The sequence below is a fragment of the Coregonus clupeaformis genome, chromosome 20 (genome assembly GCF_020615455.1).
Source record: "Coregonus clupeaformis isolate EN_2021a chromosome 20, ASM2061545v1, whole genome shotgun sequence".
Classification (NCBI taxonomy): Eukaryota; Metazoa; Chordata; class Actinopteri; order Salmoniformes; family Salmonidae; genus Coregonus; species Coregonus clupeaformis.
The window spans coordinates 23,351,259-23,368,758 of NC_059211.1; the positions used below are offsets into that span (position 1 = coordinate 23,351,259).

Below are 17,500 nucleotides of genomic sequence, written 5' to 3' on the forward strand. Positions count from 1 at the left end.
ACAAAATCAGCAGGGGATCAAATACTTTTTTCCCTCACTGTACATAGAGTGTGATACGTAGAGTTTATACAAAGAGTGTTTATTCACCGTTAGTCAGTACCTCTACACTAAATAATGTTCTCTGGGTGTGCACCAGCTCATGCTTTTTATTAGACATATCAGTTTGCAAACAATGTTTAAAAAATTAGCATTGAGTTAATAAAGCCGCATACAAACATGGTCTCTTTTTTGCTTTCTTGAGTAAGACAGCTCCAAAATGCAGGTGTTTCAGCCTAGCTCAGTGCTTTCTGTGGTGGTGGGGCAGCCAGCGGAAAATACGGAGCGTAGGGGTTGGTAATGTTCTCTAGTTGCGCCGTGATTGGCTCAGTGTTCTGTCACTCATGGGGACACTACGTCACCGCAAAACATTCAAGCCCCTTGGGTTCTGCCATAGAGTTACATTAGAAGTGCCCATCCAAGAAGGCTTAAGGTTGTTGGCCACAGATAAAATGATGTCAAATCAAGTTATATCTTCCGTAGCTTTGTCAACATCATATTTTCAAAATCTTAGCTAGCAAGCTAGCAGTCATCATCATTCATTAAGTCTACAATCTACTGTCAAATCCTTTTTAATCCTTGTCATATGAAGAGAAATTATGAAGAGAAATTATAGATAAAACGTATCGTGCTCATCGGCCAATGGACATAAACATTACACAACAAGTTGGAAATCGCAAATTCAACAATGAGTGGTTTGGAAGGAATCAGTGGCTAACTTTAAGCGTTGCAAAGCAATCACTAGCCTGCTATTCAGTGGAGTGGGTGTGTGGTCCAAGTCTGGGTTTAAGGGTCTCTTTTCCAAGCTTAAAAGGATAAACATGCAACACCATGGGCCAGAAAAGTTTGAATACATTGGCCATGCTGTCAATCCAGCATGACTTCTGCTGCGTTCAAAACAACTGGAAACTCGGAACTGGGTAATCTCAGACTTCAGTGAGTTCAAGACAACTGGGAACTCTGAAAAAAATGAGCTCCGACTGGGAAAATACGTTTTGAACGGTCATCCAACTCGGAATTCTAAGTCGGGAATTCAAGCCTCTTTCTAGAGTTCCGACCTGAAGATCACTGACGTCATGATTCAACCTTGTTTTTTTCAGAGTTCCCAGTTGTCTTGAAAGCACCATAAATCCAGAGAATGCTAGACTTATGACAAAGTTTGATGACAAAATTTGGCCACGAAGGACCTCCGCGCCACTTTCCTGTACAAGTGAGCACAGCACAACAAGGTGAATCCAAAAATGTATTGTATGCTGCTGCATAAATTATATAATATGCCAGGGAGATATTATACTGTAGCTAAGAAAGTAATACTAAGTGTATGTTGTGTAGTAAGCTGTTAGTAGCCCATGTGCCTCACTAATAATTTGGTCCCTTTTCCCTTCATAACTTAGCCTACTGTTCTGACTTGGTGGTGCACATTTAGCCTTTAGTCTGTTTTAGAGAAATGTAATCATTGAATATTGTAAGAGCTTTCATTGTCTGCTTATATGCCCCCTTTATTTATCCTACGGTTCTGACTTGGTGTACAGGGAGAATACTGTAAGAACGGCCCATGTTCTGAATTCTGTCACTGTACATTTCAAAAGTGCTGAACAAAGAGTTATATTGACTACGTCCGTCCTAGCTCGCTCTTTAATGTCTTAATCGAAATTACGGATTGCCTCTTATCCGCTCGTCGTCCCCTTATGCCATAGTTTGTACATCTCAATTGTCAGTAGAAACCACATTTGTTTAAGCAAGTCAGCCATATCAGCTATGTTTTTTAAAAAGGCTGTAAATGAGGCGGAATGAACTGTTTCGCTGCCAGACAAGGATCCGCTGATAGCCAGGTGTAGCGGTGGTAAGGATTCACTCCATGGTGCTGAAAGGAAAGCTCTGCTGTTGGGGCAGCTTTATGTTGGCCCTAACAGTTTGTGGTTACCGTTTGTCACCGTTATAGTGCAATTAATGTACTGTTTAGTGTTGTGGCTTTGCTGGCATGCATCAAAAACATATTTTTTGAGTTTGCCCCACCAAAATCGCCACTGATTACTGTCAATCTGAGTTAATACAGTAAATGCATGTTTGATCAGGTGTGTTATCTATCATTTCAATTCATGAACAATAGCTTGCGTGCCTGAGACATCGGACACTCCATGGATTCTGGGAAAAGAAGCAGGCGTACTGTATTTAGCACTGTGTTGAGACAGATTCTGGCTCTGCTCTCTACATCCTGAGGTATGGAAACCCCACATCCCACTGACCCGAGAGAGAGAGAGGTGTGTGTGTGTGTGTGCTGTGGAGAGGGTGTCGATTGTTTTCACATAGTAGCAGACCTCCTGTCTCTCTCGGATTCATATTGCGCCATATCCAGTTCCTACCAGTTATCTGAGCACTTGGCCTCCAAAGTGACGATTTCCTCTTATTTTACCTGTTCCATTGACCCTGACCGACCCCCTTACTAAAATATATTCTTATTTATGAATGCTCTTCCTTTTAATTTGACTAAAATCTGTGTACAGGTGTAGATCTATCTGTCACGCTGCTGAGGCCAATACTAATATACCCAAAATTAGATTTTTTTCCGCATGATTCATATTAGGCATAGTAGTAATCCGGGTAGGCACTAGTCCTTGATCATGACTCTCAGTTCCATTACATTACACACAAATCATTGGCCGAAGGCGTCTTCTGTACAGGGGAGTTTTGTGAAGAGCCCTCGACACTCGGTCTGAACATTATCACACATCGCTTGCAGTACGGTTTGGAAGCATAAGGACCTTGTCTTTCATATCAGTGAGAAATAATTTTCAAAAAACAAATGGTTCAATTGATACACACCTTCATTGGGTTAGGGTTAGTGTTCCCACTCGGCCATATCTCCATGTTACAGACGGAAGACTGAGGGACCACCTGTGGTAATTAGCTATCTAGCGTGCTCCTAACACCTGTGTGTAACGGAAGAAGGCTTCCAGAAACGTGTTGTCACTGAAAAATACTGTCGACTGCAACTGTGATGAAGCTGGTTAACACAGTGTACAGTAAGTGTATATTTAGCATTAGTGAAATTATTTTGCTGTGATGTGAAAGTAAAGGGATTGATGTTTCTAGAACCGTATCGCATTTGAGAATCAAGTCACGTTTCGATGGAGTATCTGGCTGTTTTGGCTGCCAGAACCAGTCTACTTCTTAAAATAACACAACGTTCTTGAACCATACGGAGTAACGGCAGGCTCCTTAAGAGTGCATATTGGGCTAGGTAGGCACATACTAATCTACCAAGCATTTCTTCAAGTCATACTGAATGATTGCAGGGTGTACAAAAGGCTGTGAAGTATTTGTAGTTAATCACATCAGTAATGTCAGTTCATTATATCAGAGCTGTAGCTCCGCCCACCGGTGTGAAGTGGAGCAGAGCATGCTGGGTGATCTCCAGTTTAGAGAAAATTAGCTCGAGAGAAGTCAAGTGAGAGACACCTCCAGCCATCCTTGTGTTTTCCCACCAGTTAGCGTTCATTGGGTTAGCCAAGGCCAGTGTGCGTCCTTGTTGATATACCACACACACACACTTTGGTTGAAGCAAGTTGCCAGACCACTAAGTGCCTTAGTCCATCCATACTACATACACTGTGCGGTGCTGTTCCGTGCCTGTGCATGTTCAGCGTTATTAAACCACCTCAACTGGAGTCCCACCTGTCTGTCATCTGTGCCCTTACCAGCACACGGAAGAGAACACATAAAGTAAAACCTAACCTAAAGAATATACAGTCCACCAAGTCCTCACTTACACAGGGAAATAAATGGATATGGTCAGGTCTACTTGCACAAGTTGGCTTTAGGCTACTGTACGTTTACGGTAGCAAACTACTCAAACGCTGTCTTTAAACGGTAGAACACGCCCTAAACCCCGATAAGGCAGTCGTTTCATGAGCACCGTGCTGCAGGAACGGTGTCTGTAGAAGGCAGAGCAGTGACAACGTTGTGCGTCACGTTATCAGTGCGTATCTTCACCGTCGCAATGGCAGACGCTTTGGGTAAAGTCCCCGACGCTGAAATCGATCCAGACGGGACATTTAAGTATATTTTAGTGAGGATAAAAGTAAAAGATGGAACTGAACACAAAGATATAGTGAGAGGCACAAAAAGTGCTGGGCAGTATCACAGTAAGTTTGCCTTGTCTCTTTCGTGGCTGTTGCTTTGAGGTGCCCGTTGCCCACGTACACCAATCCTGCTGTCATTAGCGACAATGTGCAGTTGTAGACCTCTGTACTACATTTCTACCAGTGGCTAAATGTAGGCGAAGTTATAAATTGTTACAATGATATCTAACGGCATTTGCTAGTAAACCGAGGGCACGCAGCTCAATAACATAGTAGCTATTGCATGTGCCATTGCGCTAAATAGGCTACTGCCCGCAACTGCAGGCAACCAAATACAGAATGTTGGAGCATTGTCAACATGCATATGACTAAAGATAGCCACATAAGAGCTGATTATCACAGATACAAACAGGGCCGGCCCTAGCCTTTTGGGGGCCCTAAGCGAGATTTGGACCCAAAATTTTTTGTTTCTTTCAAAAACAAGGACATTTCTAAGTGACCCCAAACTTTTGAACGGTAGTGTATATATAAAACGAATTTTCTGGTCGGGCCCCATAACGGCTGGGGGTCCCTAAATGACCACTGATGCCCAGGGCCGGCCCTGGATACAAACATAGATGGGGCCCTAGGCCTGCATGAGTTGACTAATTGTGCAAAATATCACTCTTGGTTGCAACTGTAACATTGTATACCTTGGCCTTCATCCATCACATTCCCTCCCTTTCAGATTTAATGTTTATCGCTTTGACTGATTTTCAGATCATATATTTGAGAAGGTCACCCCGGCTATAACGGCCCTGGGACTGGAGTGCAACTGTCTTGGAGGAGGGAAGATTGAGCACAACAGCAAAGACAAAAAACTGCGTGTGTTCGGGGAATCAACTGTAAGTGCATTTCAGTTCAATATGCCAATAAGGGCCTACTCCCCAGAGGGAAAGGCCCACCAACCGAGGAGAGGAAAACATTTTCGAAACCTCTTGAAAATAACATATGCTGTGTCCCCCCCATTTATTTCAGGGCTATGGCAAAGCAGATCATACAGTGTCTGTTGAGAAGCTGAAGAGTGTCTTCAAAGACTACGAGATCACCTGGTCCGATAATAAAGAATAGATCACCTGGTCCTGGTAAAGAATTGATCACCTGGTCCGATAATAAAGAATAAATGTCCTGGTAAAGAATTGATCACCTGGTCCGATAATAAAGAATATATCACCTGGTCCTGGTAAAGAATTGATCACCTGGTCCTGGTAAAGAATTGATCACCTGGTCCTGGTAAAGAATTGATCACCTGGTCCGATAATAAAGAATATATCACCTGGTCCTGGTAAAGAATTGATCACCTGGTCCGATAATAAAGAATAGATCACCTGGTCCTGGTAAAGAATAGATCACCTGGTCCTGGTAAAGAATTGATCACCTGGTCCGATAATAAAGAATAGATCACCTGGTCCTGGTAAAGAATTGATCACCGGGTCCTGGTAAAGAATAGATCACCTGGTCCTGGTAAAGAATTGATCACCTGGTCCTGGTAAAGAATTGATCACCTGGTCCTGGTAAAGAATAGATCACCTGGTCCTGGTAAAGAATTGATCACCTGGTCCTGGTAAATAATAGATGGAAACTGTAGCACTTACTCCCCCCTTTTGTATATGTCTGCTAATATCTGTCATATGACTATACGCCCCTGTTAACAAAACAACACGGATGTACAAGGACACCTGCAGTCACTGCAATGATTATAAATCATTAAAATAAATCAACATCTTTTTCAGTTTATTTTGTACCAGTTTTGAAAATGTTTGATGCATACTAGTGTGTATCTGCAACCAGCGTAGAGTTGAAATGAAAGTAAAGTAGGTCTTCTCCCCCAAAAAAATTATCACATCAGGACCACCAGTCATAATGGTGGTGGAGGCTGCGAGCCAAGCGGAAAGTCCATACAGGAAGCTTCTGTGTGAAATGTGAGCACAAAAACATATCCTGTTGGCCTCAGGGAAAGCCTCTCTTTGGGGAACCATAAATAGTGATGAGGGACTGTTACTCAGATCCTGTCAAACAGACTGTCTGTTGTTCCAGATCCATATTCAGTGCATATGGAAAGTGTTCAGACCCCTTGACTTTTTCCACATTTTGTTACGTTACAGCCTTTTTCTAAAATAGATTTTTTTTTAAATTCCCATCAAATATTAATTTTACATAAATATTCAGACCCTTTACTCAGTACTTTGTTGAAGCACCTTTAGCAGCGATTACAGCCTTGAGTCTTCTTGGGTATGACGCTACAAGCTTGGCACACCTGTATTTGGGGAGTTTCTCCCATTCTTCTCTGCAGATCCTCTCAAGCTCTGTCAGGTTGGATGGGGAGCGTCGCTCCACAGCTATTTTCAGGTCTCTCCAGAGATGTTCGATCAGGTTCAAGTCCGGGCTCTGGCTGGGCCACTCAAGGACATTCAGAGACTTGTCCCGAAGCCACTCCTGCGTTGTCTTTGCTGTGTGCTTAGGGTCGTTGTCCTGTTGGAAGGTGAACCTTCGAACAAATCTGAGGTCCTGAGCGCTCTGGAGCAGGTTTTCATCAAGGATCTCTCTGTACTTGGCTCCGTTAATCTTTCCCTCGATCCTGACTAGTCTCCCAGTCCCTGCCGCTGAAATACATCCCCACATCATGATGCTGCCACCACCATGCTTCACTGTAGGGATGGTTCCAGGTTTCCTCCAGACGCGACGCTTGGCATTCAGGCCAAAGAGTTCAATCTTGGTTTCATCAGACCAGAGAGTCTTGTTTCTCATGGTCTGAGAGTCTTTAGGGGCCTTTTGGCTTCCGTCTGGCCACTCTACCATAAAGGCCTGATTGGTGGAGTTCTTAAGAGATGGTTGTCCTTCTGGAAGGTTCTCCCATCTCCACAGAGGAACTCTGGAGCTCTGTCAGAGTGACCATCAGGTTCTTCGTCACCTCCCTGACCAAGGCCCTTCTCCCCCGATTGCTCAGTTTGGCCGGGCGGCCAGCTCTAGGAAGAGTCTTGGTGGTTCTAAACTTCTTCCATTTAAGAATGATGGAGGCCACTGAGTTTTTGGGAACCTTCAATGCTGCAGTAATGTTTTGGTACCCTTCCCTACATCTGTGCCTTGACACAATCCCATCGGAGCTCTACGGACAATTCCTTCGACCTCATGGCTTGGTTTTTGCTCTGACATGCAATGTCAACTGTGGGACCTTTATATAGACAGGTGTGTGCCTTTCCAAATCATGTCCAATCAATTGAATTTACCGCAGGTGGACTCCAATCAAGTTGTAGAAAGATCTCAAGTATGATCAATGGAAACAGGATGCACCTGAGCTCAATTTTGAGTCTCATAGGAAAGGGTCTGAATACTTATGTAAATAAGGTATTTAATTTATTTTTTCAAAGAATTCTAAAAACCTGTTTTTGCTTTGTCATTATGGGGTATTTTGTGTAGATTGATGAGGGGGAAAAAATAATTTAATCAATTTTAGAATAAGGCTGTAACATAACAAAATGTGGAAAAAGTCAAGCGGTCTGAATACTTTCCGAATGCATTGTACTGTACATGTCTCTGTGTGTTGTTCATATCCTCTGAAACCACAGTCCAGGGCTTTCCAGTTTCCACTATTTATTCTAGGACAAGAGTTATGTAAGGACAGGCCTAAGGGGCTTTCCGGCTTTGAATCACACCAGTATCTTCAACAGTGGACCTTTAGCAGTGGGCAGTCTGACTCTTGTTAAGAACAGTGCCAAACTAGCTTAGAATAACATATATCCATTGACCCAATGTATTTATTCCATTCAGCTAAGAGCTACTATTAGTTGCATTAAGTCAGGTGGTTTAGCACAACCCCTTTTGAATTCTTCCGCCGTCCGGGACCAGAATTCCCTATCCCTAACTAAAGGTATGGATGGAAAGATGGAGAAACACATGGAGAAGTGCTTGTCTTAAACAAACATTGAGAAGAAACGGAAGGCATCTTTCACAGGTTACTAGTGCCCGTAAAAAATGACCTTCCCTCGTGTTTCTGTCCATAGTTCCCTTCTCATGCAGGCAGCTTCCTGTGAACTGATAACAATCCAGACCTTTCTATTCTCTGCTAACAGGGAGGTCACAGGTCGGGTGGGATGGAGGAGGGTTCAGTTATGTTTTGATTTCTCTTTGAAGGGCAAGATTTTATAACAAAAGGGGGTTTGTCATGGCCATAAAAAGCAATTGAAACAAAGGTTCCATGTTTTACAGTATAATTATTACAATAAAACAATATTTTTCCATTATTATGGTTTAGCTATAGTTCTATGAATGACTGTCAGGGAAAGAGGACAGATTTCAGTAAATAAGACATTTTATACAGTACAGCCAGTGTGATGTGTTATCAGGCTCCGGCTATTGTGGTTATAGTGGGGGTTTTAACACTCATAATGGATTGAGGGAAATGGATTGTTTATTTTTCTATGTTTGTTTTGTCTGTGTTAATCAGTAGTTTTGCAGTCAGTGTGCTACTTAATCACTTTTCTCGTATATACAGTATCTCACAAAAGTGAGTACACCCCTCACATTTTTGTAAATATGAGTATATCTTTTCATGTGACAACACTGAAGAAATGACACTTTGCTACAATGTAAAGTATTGAGTGTACAGCTTGTATAACAGTGTAAATTTGCTGTCCCCTCAAAATAACACAACACACAGCCATTAATGTCTAAACCGCTGGCAACAAAAGTGAGTACACCCCTAAGTGAAAATGTCAAAATTGGGCCCAAAGTGTCAATATTTTGTGTGGCCACTATCATTTTCCAGCACTGCCTTAACCCTCTTGGGCATGGAGTTCACCAGAGCTTCACAGGTTGCCACTGGAGTCCTCTTCTACTCCTCCATGACGACATCATGGAGCTGGTGGATGTTAGAGACCCTGCACTCCTCCACCTTCCGTTTGAGGATGCCCCAAAGATGCTCAATAGGGTTTAGGTCTGGAGACATGCTTGGCCAGTCCATCACCTTTACCCTCAGCTTCTTTAGCAAGGCAGTGGTCGTCTTGGAGGTGTGTTTGGGGTCGTTATCATGTTGGAATACTGCCCTGCGGCTCAGTCTCCGAAGGGAGGGGATCATGCTATGCTTCAGTATGTCACAGTACATGTTGGCATTCATGGTTCCCTCAATGAACTGTAGCTCCCCAGTGCCGGCAGCACTCATGCAGCCCCAGACCATGACACTCCCACCAACATGCTTGACTGTAGGCAAGACACACTTGTCTTTGTACTCCTCACCTGGTTTGCCGCCACACACGCTTGACACCATCTGAACCAAATAAGTTTATCATGGTCTCATCAGACCACAGGACATGGTTCCAGTAATCCATGTCCTTAGTCTGCTTGTCTTCAGCAAACTGTTTGCAGGCTTTCTTGTGCATCATCTTTAGAAGAGGCTTCCTTCTGGGACGACAGCCATGCAGACCAATTTGATGCAGTGTGCGCGTATGGTCTGAGCACTGACAGGCTGACCCCCACCCCTTCAACCTCTGCAGCAATGCTGGCAGCACTCATACGTTTATTTCCCAAAGACAACCTCTGGATATGACGCTGAGCACGTGCACTCAACTTCTTTGGCCGACCATGGCGAGGCCTGTTCTGAGTGGAACCTGTCCTGTTAAATCGCTGTAAGGGGTGTACTCACTTTTGTGAGATACTGTATATATTTTAAATCAAAAGGGAACTGCAACGGGATAGTATGGGTACAGATCACAATATTGTGAATAAATTGAAATGTAGCTTCTGGTGTTTGTTGTCAATAGGCCCTCCAGAACAAGGTCCCAAGAACAAGGTCACTGCTGAGTCAGAGGCCACTTCCATTCTCTCTCTCTTCCTCCACAGACTAGAACATTACATAATTTATCATGTCTCCAAAATGACTCGTTTTTAGTCACACACAGCAATCCCGAAGGTCTTGTAACAGGAAATAGATAAATACAATAGAATAGAAAAGGATTAATCTTGTTAACACTCATGTTTTATATAATCAAAAGTAATGGGGGAAATGTAACAATACATTCAGCGCTGAATTCAATTTAAAGATTTTGAATGACCAATAGGCCTTGGCCTAGCTAACTAATAACTTACTCTTTGAAATTTAGCATGCCCTTAAGTGTGACTCAGATCTTGAGGAGAGGAGTGCACAAGTTAATTGACTCCCGTTTCCTAACAAGAAGTTGTAGTCCCTTCCTGCACCGAACATAACTCCCACCTCAGATTTACTGGAACAAAGGAAAAGCCACAGAGAGATGGTTTATATTACTGCCAGGAGATGTTATCATCAGAACAACTAGGCCTTAATGAAGTCATTACACTTCATAAACATCCAATCAAGTTATGAAAATCAGTGTATCATCACTCAGCCATCAACAGCTAAAACATGACACGTCATTATGACTTGAAAATGCAAGACGACAATTGAAGACATCAATCACGTGCTGAATATGACCCTGGAAATATCTTTGAAAAATATATTGAAATATTTTAGGATATTATGATTGATGTCTGCCTGTGTTTCTCCCCTTTTCTTAGCTAATTGAGGAAATAGAGATGAAAGACTGTAGTTTCTTACGCCTTGCTTACTGTAAACTCTGCCCATGTGAAAACGGAGACAATTATATCTTCTATGGAATTCCTTCTATTGTTCTCTGCCCCATCCCTAGAGTGGTCATAGCCTCACTCCTCCACTCACTTTCGGGAAGATGAGATACAGTATATTTTATATTTGTCCACTTCACTGAGGGCACACAGAAATGTAATCCACATTCTGGAAATAGCTTTTTTTTATTGTAATGATTTGTAGTCAGTGCTTGACCTGGACTGAAATAGGTGTCGTTACTCATTTTGGGGGCTGGTACTGTTTATATTTAGGTGCAGGAGCTCCACAATACTTTTGAGCTAATATTCTAGAAGAGGAACAGGAGCTGAAGCAGTAGAACATTTGAGGTGCCGGTACTCAGCTCCGGTGAGCTCCTGCCCAAGTCAAGCACTGTTTGTAGTAATGTGAAAACCAGATGTGGGAACTCTGCTCAGGCGTTTTCTTTTACGGCTGTTATGTTAGGTTAGTAGTAATGCCAGTGGCGACCCGTCATTCAGGGCAGGTGGGGCAGAACCCTACCTGTTTTGAGCCCCACCCGTTTAGCTAAAAAATATGTATACTGTACCAGTCAAAAGTTTGGACACACCTACTCATTCCAGGTTTTTTCTTTATATTTACAATTTTTTACATTGTAGAATAATAGTGAAGACATCAAAATTATGAAATATCACATATGGAATCATGTAGTAACCAAAAAAGTGTTAAACAAATGAAAATATATTTTATATTTGAGATTCTTCAAAGTTTGAGTTTGAGTTTGAGTTTATTTTTACAGGGACAGTGCACATTAATCAACGTTTCAGTAAAAGTGCCGGTTTTAGCCAGCCGGCTAATTTTCAACCGCAGTCCCTGGGCAAGTAGCCACCCGTTGCCTTGATGACAGCTTTGCAAACTCTTGGCATTCTCTCAACCAGCTTCATGAGGTAGTCACCTGGAATGCATTTCAATTAACAGGTGTGTCTTGTTAAAAGTTAATTTGTGGAATTTCTTTCCTTCTTAATGCGTTTGAGCCAATCAGTTGTGTTGTGACAAGGTAGGGGTGGTATACAGAAGATAGCCCTATTTGGTAAAAGACCAAGTCCATAATATGGCAAAAACAGCTAAATTAAGCAAAGAGAAATGACCGTCCATCATTCATTTTAAGACATGAAGGTCAGTCAATCCGGAAAATTTCAAGAACTTTGAAAGTGCAGTCTCAAAAACCATCAAGTGCTATGATGAAACTGGCTCTCATGAGGTCCGCAACAGGAAAGGAGGACCCACTGCTGCAGAAGATAAGTTCATTAGAGTTACCAGACTCAGAAATTGCAGCCCAAATAAATTCTTCACATAGTTCAAGTAACAGACACATTTCAACATCAACTGTTCAGAGGAGACTACGTGAATCAGGCATTCATTTCACATTTACATTTTAGTCATATAGCAGACGCTCTTATCCAGAGCGACTTACAGTTAGTGAGTGCATACATTTTTTCATACTGGCTCCCCGTGGGAAACGAACCCACAACCCTGGCATTGCAAGCACCATGCTCTACCAACTGAGCTACACGGGGTCTATTTGCTGCAAAGAAACCACTACTAAAAGACATCAATAAGAAGAACAGACTTGCCTAGGCCAAGAGACACGAGCAATGGACATTAGACCGATGGAAATCTGTCCTTTGGTCTGATGAGTCTTAATTTGAGATTTTTGGTTCCAACCGCTGTGTCTTTGTGAGACGCAGAGTAGGTTAACGGATGATCTCGGCATGTGTGGTTCCCACCATGAAGCATGGAGGAGGAGGTGTGATTGTGTGGGGGTGCTTTGCTGGTGACAATGACTGTGATTTATTTAGAATTCAAGGCACACTTAAGCAGCATGGCTACCACAGCATTCTGCAGCGATATGCCATCCCATCTGGTTTGCGCTTAGTGGGACTATCATTTGTTTTTCAACAGGACAATGACCCAACACACCTCCAGGCTGTGTAAGGGCTATTTGACCAAGAAGGAGAGTGATGGAGTGCTGCATCAGATGACCTGGCCTCCACAATCACCCTACCTCAACCCAATTGAGATGGTCTGTGATGAGTTGTGCCGCAGAGTGAAGGAAAAGCAGCCAACAAGTGCTCAGCATATGTGGTTAGTCCTTCAAGACTGTTGGATCTAGAGTTCCTCTGTGGAGATGGGAGAACCTTCCAGAAGGACAACCATCTCTGCAGCACTACACAAATAAGGCCTTTATGGTAGAGTGGCCAGACGGAAGCCACTCCTCAGTAAAAGGCACATGACAGCCCGCTTGGAGTTTGCCAAAAGGCACCTAGAGGACTCTCAGACCATGAGAAACAAGATTCTCTGGTCTGATGAAACCAAGATTGATCTCTTTGGCCTGAATGCCAAGCGTCACCTCTGGAGGAAACCTGGCACCATCCCTATGGTGAAGCATGGTGGTGGCAGCATCATGCTGTGGGGACGTTTTTTCAGCAGCAGGGACTGGGAGACTAGTCAGGATCGAGGCAATGATGAATGGAGCAAAGAACAGAGAGATCCTTGATGAAAACCTGCTCCAGAGCGCTCAGGACCTCAGACTGGGGAAAAGGTTCACCTTCCAACAGGACCACGACCCTAAGCACACAGCCAGGACAACGCAGGAGTGGCTTCGGGACAAGTCTCTGAATGTCCTTGAGTGGCCCAGCCAGAGCCCGGACTTGAACCTGATCGAACATCTCTGGAGAGACCCAAAAATAGCTGTGCAGTGACGCTCCCCATCCAACCTGACAGAGCTTGAGAGGATCTGCAGAGAAGAATGGGAGAAATTCCCCAAATACAGGTGTGCCAAGCTTGTAGCGTCATATCCAAGAAGACTCGAGGCTGTAATTGCTGCCAAAGGTGCTTCAACAAAGTACTGAGTAAAGGGTCTGAATACTTAGGTAAATGTGATATTTCCGTTTTAAATTTTTTTATAAATTAGCACACAAAGAAAAAAAACGTGTTTGCTTTGTCAATATGCGGTATTTTGTGTAGATTGATGAGGAAAAAATACAATTATCAATTTTAGAATGAGACTGTAACCTAACAAAATGTGGAAAAAGTCAAGGAGTCTGAATACTTTTCCGAAGGCACTGTATGTATATATATATATATATATAATTTTTTAGTTGTTGAATGTTTTGCATGTTATTTTGGCATTAATACGTGTAACATATCAGTTTGCAAACAATGCAAAAAAAATAATAATTTAGTTTATAAAGCTTTCCTGAGTAAGGCAGCTCCAAAATGCAGGTGTTTCAGCCTAGCTCAGTGCTTTCTGTGGTGGTGGGGCAGCCAGCGGAAAATACAGAGCGTAGAGGTTGATAATGTTCTCTAGTTGCGCCGTGATTGGCTCAGAGTTCTGTCACTCATGGGGACACTACGTCACCGCAAAATCTACGGGGAGAGCTCGACATTTCAAGCCCCTTGGGTGCTGCCATAGAGTTACATTAGAAGTGCCCATCCAAGAAGGCTCAAGGTCATTGGCCACAGATACAATGAAGTCAAATCACGTTGTATCTACTGTAGCTTTGATTGGACTGATCATGTCAACATCATACTTTCAAAATCTTAGCTAGCACGCTAGCAGTCATCATCATGAATCAATTCGACAATCTACTGGCAAATCCTTTTCAATCCTTGTCAGAGAATTTGCAAACGAAGGACCACCACGCCACCTTCCTGTTCAAGTGAGCACAGCACAACAAGGTGAGTCCAAAAATGTATTGTATGCTGCTGCATAAATGATATAATATGCCAGGGAGATACTATACTGTAGCTAAGAAAGTAATACTAAGTGTATGTTGTGTAGTAAGCTGTTAGTAGCCCATGTAATTTGTCCCTTTTCCCTTCAGCTCTTTGGTCTTGGCCATAGTGGAGTTTGGTGTGTGACTGATAACAAGTTCAAACAGGTGCCATTAATACAGGTAACGAGTGGAGGACAGAGGAGCCTCTTAAAGAAGAATTTACAGGTCTGTGAGAGCCAGAAATCTTGCTTGTTTGTGGGTGACCAAATACTTATTTTCCACCATAATTTGCAAAGAAATTCATAAAAAATCCTACAATGTGATTTTCTGGAGAAAAAAAATCTCAATTTGTCTGTCATAGTTGACGTGTACCTATGATGAAAATTACAGGCCTCTCTCATCTTTTTAAGTGGGAGAACTTGCACAATTGGTGGCTGACTAAATACTTTTTTTCCCCACTGTATGTGCCTTTTACTGAGGAGCGGCTTCCGTCTGGTCACTCTACCATAAAGGCCTGATTGGTGGAGTGCTGCAGAGATCGTTGTCCTTCTGGAAGGTTCTCCCATCTCCTCAGATGAACTCTAGAGCTTCCATTTAAGAATGATGGAGACCACTGTGTTCTTAGGGACCTTCGATGCTGCAGAAATGTTTTGCTACCTGTAGCCAGATCTGTGCCTCGACACAATCCTGTCTCGGAGCTCTACGGACAATTCCTTCGACCTCATGGCTTGGTTTTTGCTCTGACATGCACTGTCAACTGAGGGACCTTATATAGACCGGTGTGTGCCTTTCTATTATGCTTTAGTTATAGTTCTATGAATGACTGTCAGGGAAAGAGGACAGATTTCAGTAAATAAGACATTTTATACAGTACAGCCAGTGTGATGTGTTATCAGGCGCCGGCTATTGTGGTTATAGTGGGGGTTTTAACACTCATAATGGATTAAGGGAAATGGATTGTTTATTTTTTCTATGTTTGTTTTGTCTGTGTTAATCAGTAGTTTTGCAGTCAGTGTGCTACTTAATCACTTTTCTCATATATATATATATATATATTTTTTTTTTATCAAAAGGGAACTGCAACGGGATAGTATGGGTACAGCTCACATTATTGTGAATAAATTGAAATGTATCTTCTGTTGTTTGTTGTCAATAGGCCCTCCAGAACAAGGTCCCAAGAACAAGGTCACTGCTGAGTCAGAAGCCACTCTTCCATTCTCTCTCTCTTCCTCCACAGGCTAGAACATCATTTATCATGTCTCCAAAATGACTTGTTTTTAGTCACACACAGCAATCCCGAAGGTCTTGTAACAGGAAATAATAAAATACAATAGAATAGAAAAGGATAAATCTTGTTAACACTCTTGTTTTATATAATCAAAAGTAATGTGGGGAAAAAACATAACAATACATTCAGCGCTGAAGACAATTTAAAGATTTTGAATGACCAATAGGCCTTGGCCTAGCTAACTACTGTGGAAGGCATAGGATAATTGTAATAACTTACTCTTTGATATTTAGCATGCCCTTAAGTGCGACTCAGATCTTGAGGAGAGGAGTGCACAAGTTAATTGACTCTCGTTTCCTAACAAGAAGTTGTAGTCCCTTCCTGCACCGAACATAACTCCCACCTCAGATTTACTGGAACAAAGGAAAAGCCACAGAGAGATGGTTTATATTACTGCCAGGAGATGTTATCATCAGAACAACTAGGCCTACATGAAGTCATTACACTTCATAAACATCCAATCAAGTTATGAAAATCAGTGTATCATCACTCAGCCATCAACAGCTAAAACATGACACGTCATTATGACTTGAAAATGCAAGACGACAATTGAAGACCTCAATCATGTGCTGAATATGACCCTGGAAATATCTTTGAAAAATATATTGACATATTTAAGGATATTATGATTGATGTCTGCCTGTGTTTCCCCCCTTTTCTTAGCTAATTGAGGAAATAGAGATGAAAGACTGTAGTTTCTTACGCCTTGCTTACTGTAAACTCTGAACACTTAAACAACACAATGTAACTCCAAGTCAATCACACTTCTGTGAAATCAAACTGTCCACTTAGGAAGCAACACTGATTGACAATAAATTTCACATGCTGTTGTGCAAATGGAATAGACAACAGGTGGAAATTATAGGCAAGACACCTCCAATAAAGAAGTGGTTCTGCAGGTGGTGACCACAGACCACTTCTCAGTTCCTATGCTTCCTGGCTGATGTTTTGGTCACTTTTGAATGCTGGCGGTGCTTTCATTCTAGTGGTAGCATGAGACGGAGTCTACAACCCACACAAGTGGCTCAGGTAGTGCAGCTCATCCAGGATGGCACATCAATGCGAGCTGTGGCAAGAAGGTTTGCTGTGTCTGTCAGCGTAGTGTCCTGAGCATGGAGGCGCTACCAGGAGACAGGCCAGTACATCAGGAGACGTGGAGGAGGCCGTAGAGGGCAACAACCCAGCCGCAGGACCGCTACCTCCGCCTTTGTGCAAGGAGGAGCAGGAGGAGCACTGCCAGAGCCCTGCAAAATGACCTCCAGCAGGCCACAAATGTGCATGTGTCTGCTTAAACGGTCAGAAACAGACTCCATGAGGGTGGTATGAGGGCCCGACGTCCACAGGTGGGGGTTGTGCTTACAGCCCAACACCGTGCAGGACGTTTGGCATTTGCCAGAGAACACCAAGATTGGCAAATTCGCCACTGGCGCCCTGTGCTCTTCACAGATGAAAGCAGGTTCACACTGAGCACATGTGACAGACGTGACAGAGTCTGGAGACGCCGAGAGAACGTTCTGCTGCCTGCAACATCCTCCAGCATGACCGGTTTGGCGGTGAGTCAGTCATGGTGTGGGGTGGCATTTCTTTGGGGGGCCGCACAGCCCTCCATGTGCTCGCCAGAGGTAGCCTGACTGCCATTAGGTACCGAGATGAGATCCTCAGACCCCTTGTGAGACCATATGCTGGTGCGGTTGGCCCTGGGTTCCTC

At 43.0% G+C, this 17,500-nt stretch overlaps 1 protein-coding gene across 1 annotated transcript; it reads left to right on the forward strand.

The window, feature by feature from the left end:
• Window positions 1-3,976: 3,976 nt before the first annotated feature.
• On the forward strand, window positions 3,977-5,894 carry si:dkey-51e6.1 (uncharacterized protein LOC558617 homolog). The gene is made up of 3 exons (XM_041838657.2): window positions 3,977-4,181; window positions 4,878-5,002; window positions 5,136-5,894. Exons 1-3 carry the CDS (start codon window positions 4,037-4,039, stop codon window positions 5,226-5,228), a joined length of 363 nt encoding a protein of 120 aa, XP_041694591.1. The 5' UTR covers window positions 3,977-4,036; the 3' UTR covers window positions 5,229-5,894.
• Window positions 5,895-17,500: the final 11,606 nt, after the last annotated feature.

Excerpts from the sequence above, each read along its gene's own strand:
- si:dkey-51e6.1 (XM_041838657.2), top strand. The coding sequence starts at position 4,037 with ATGGCAGACGCTTTGGGTAAAGTCCCCGACGCTGAAATCGATCCAGAC. Across the intron at positions 4,182-4,877 it reads AAGTGCTGGGCAGTATCACA|ATCATATATTTGAGAAGGTC; the intron begins GTAAGTTTGCCT and ends ACTGATTTTCAG. Across the intron at positions 5,003-5,135 it reads GTGTGTTCGGGGAATCAACT|GGCTATGGCAAAGCAGATCA; the intron begins GTAAGTGCATTT and ends CATTTATTTCAG.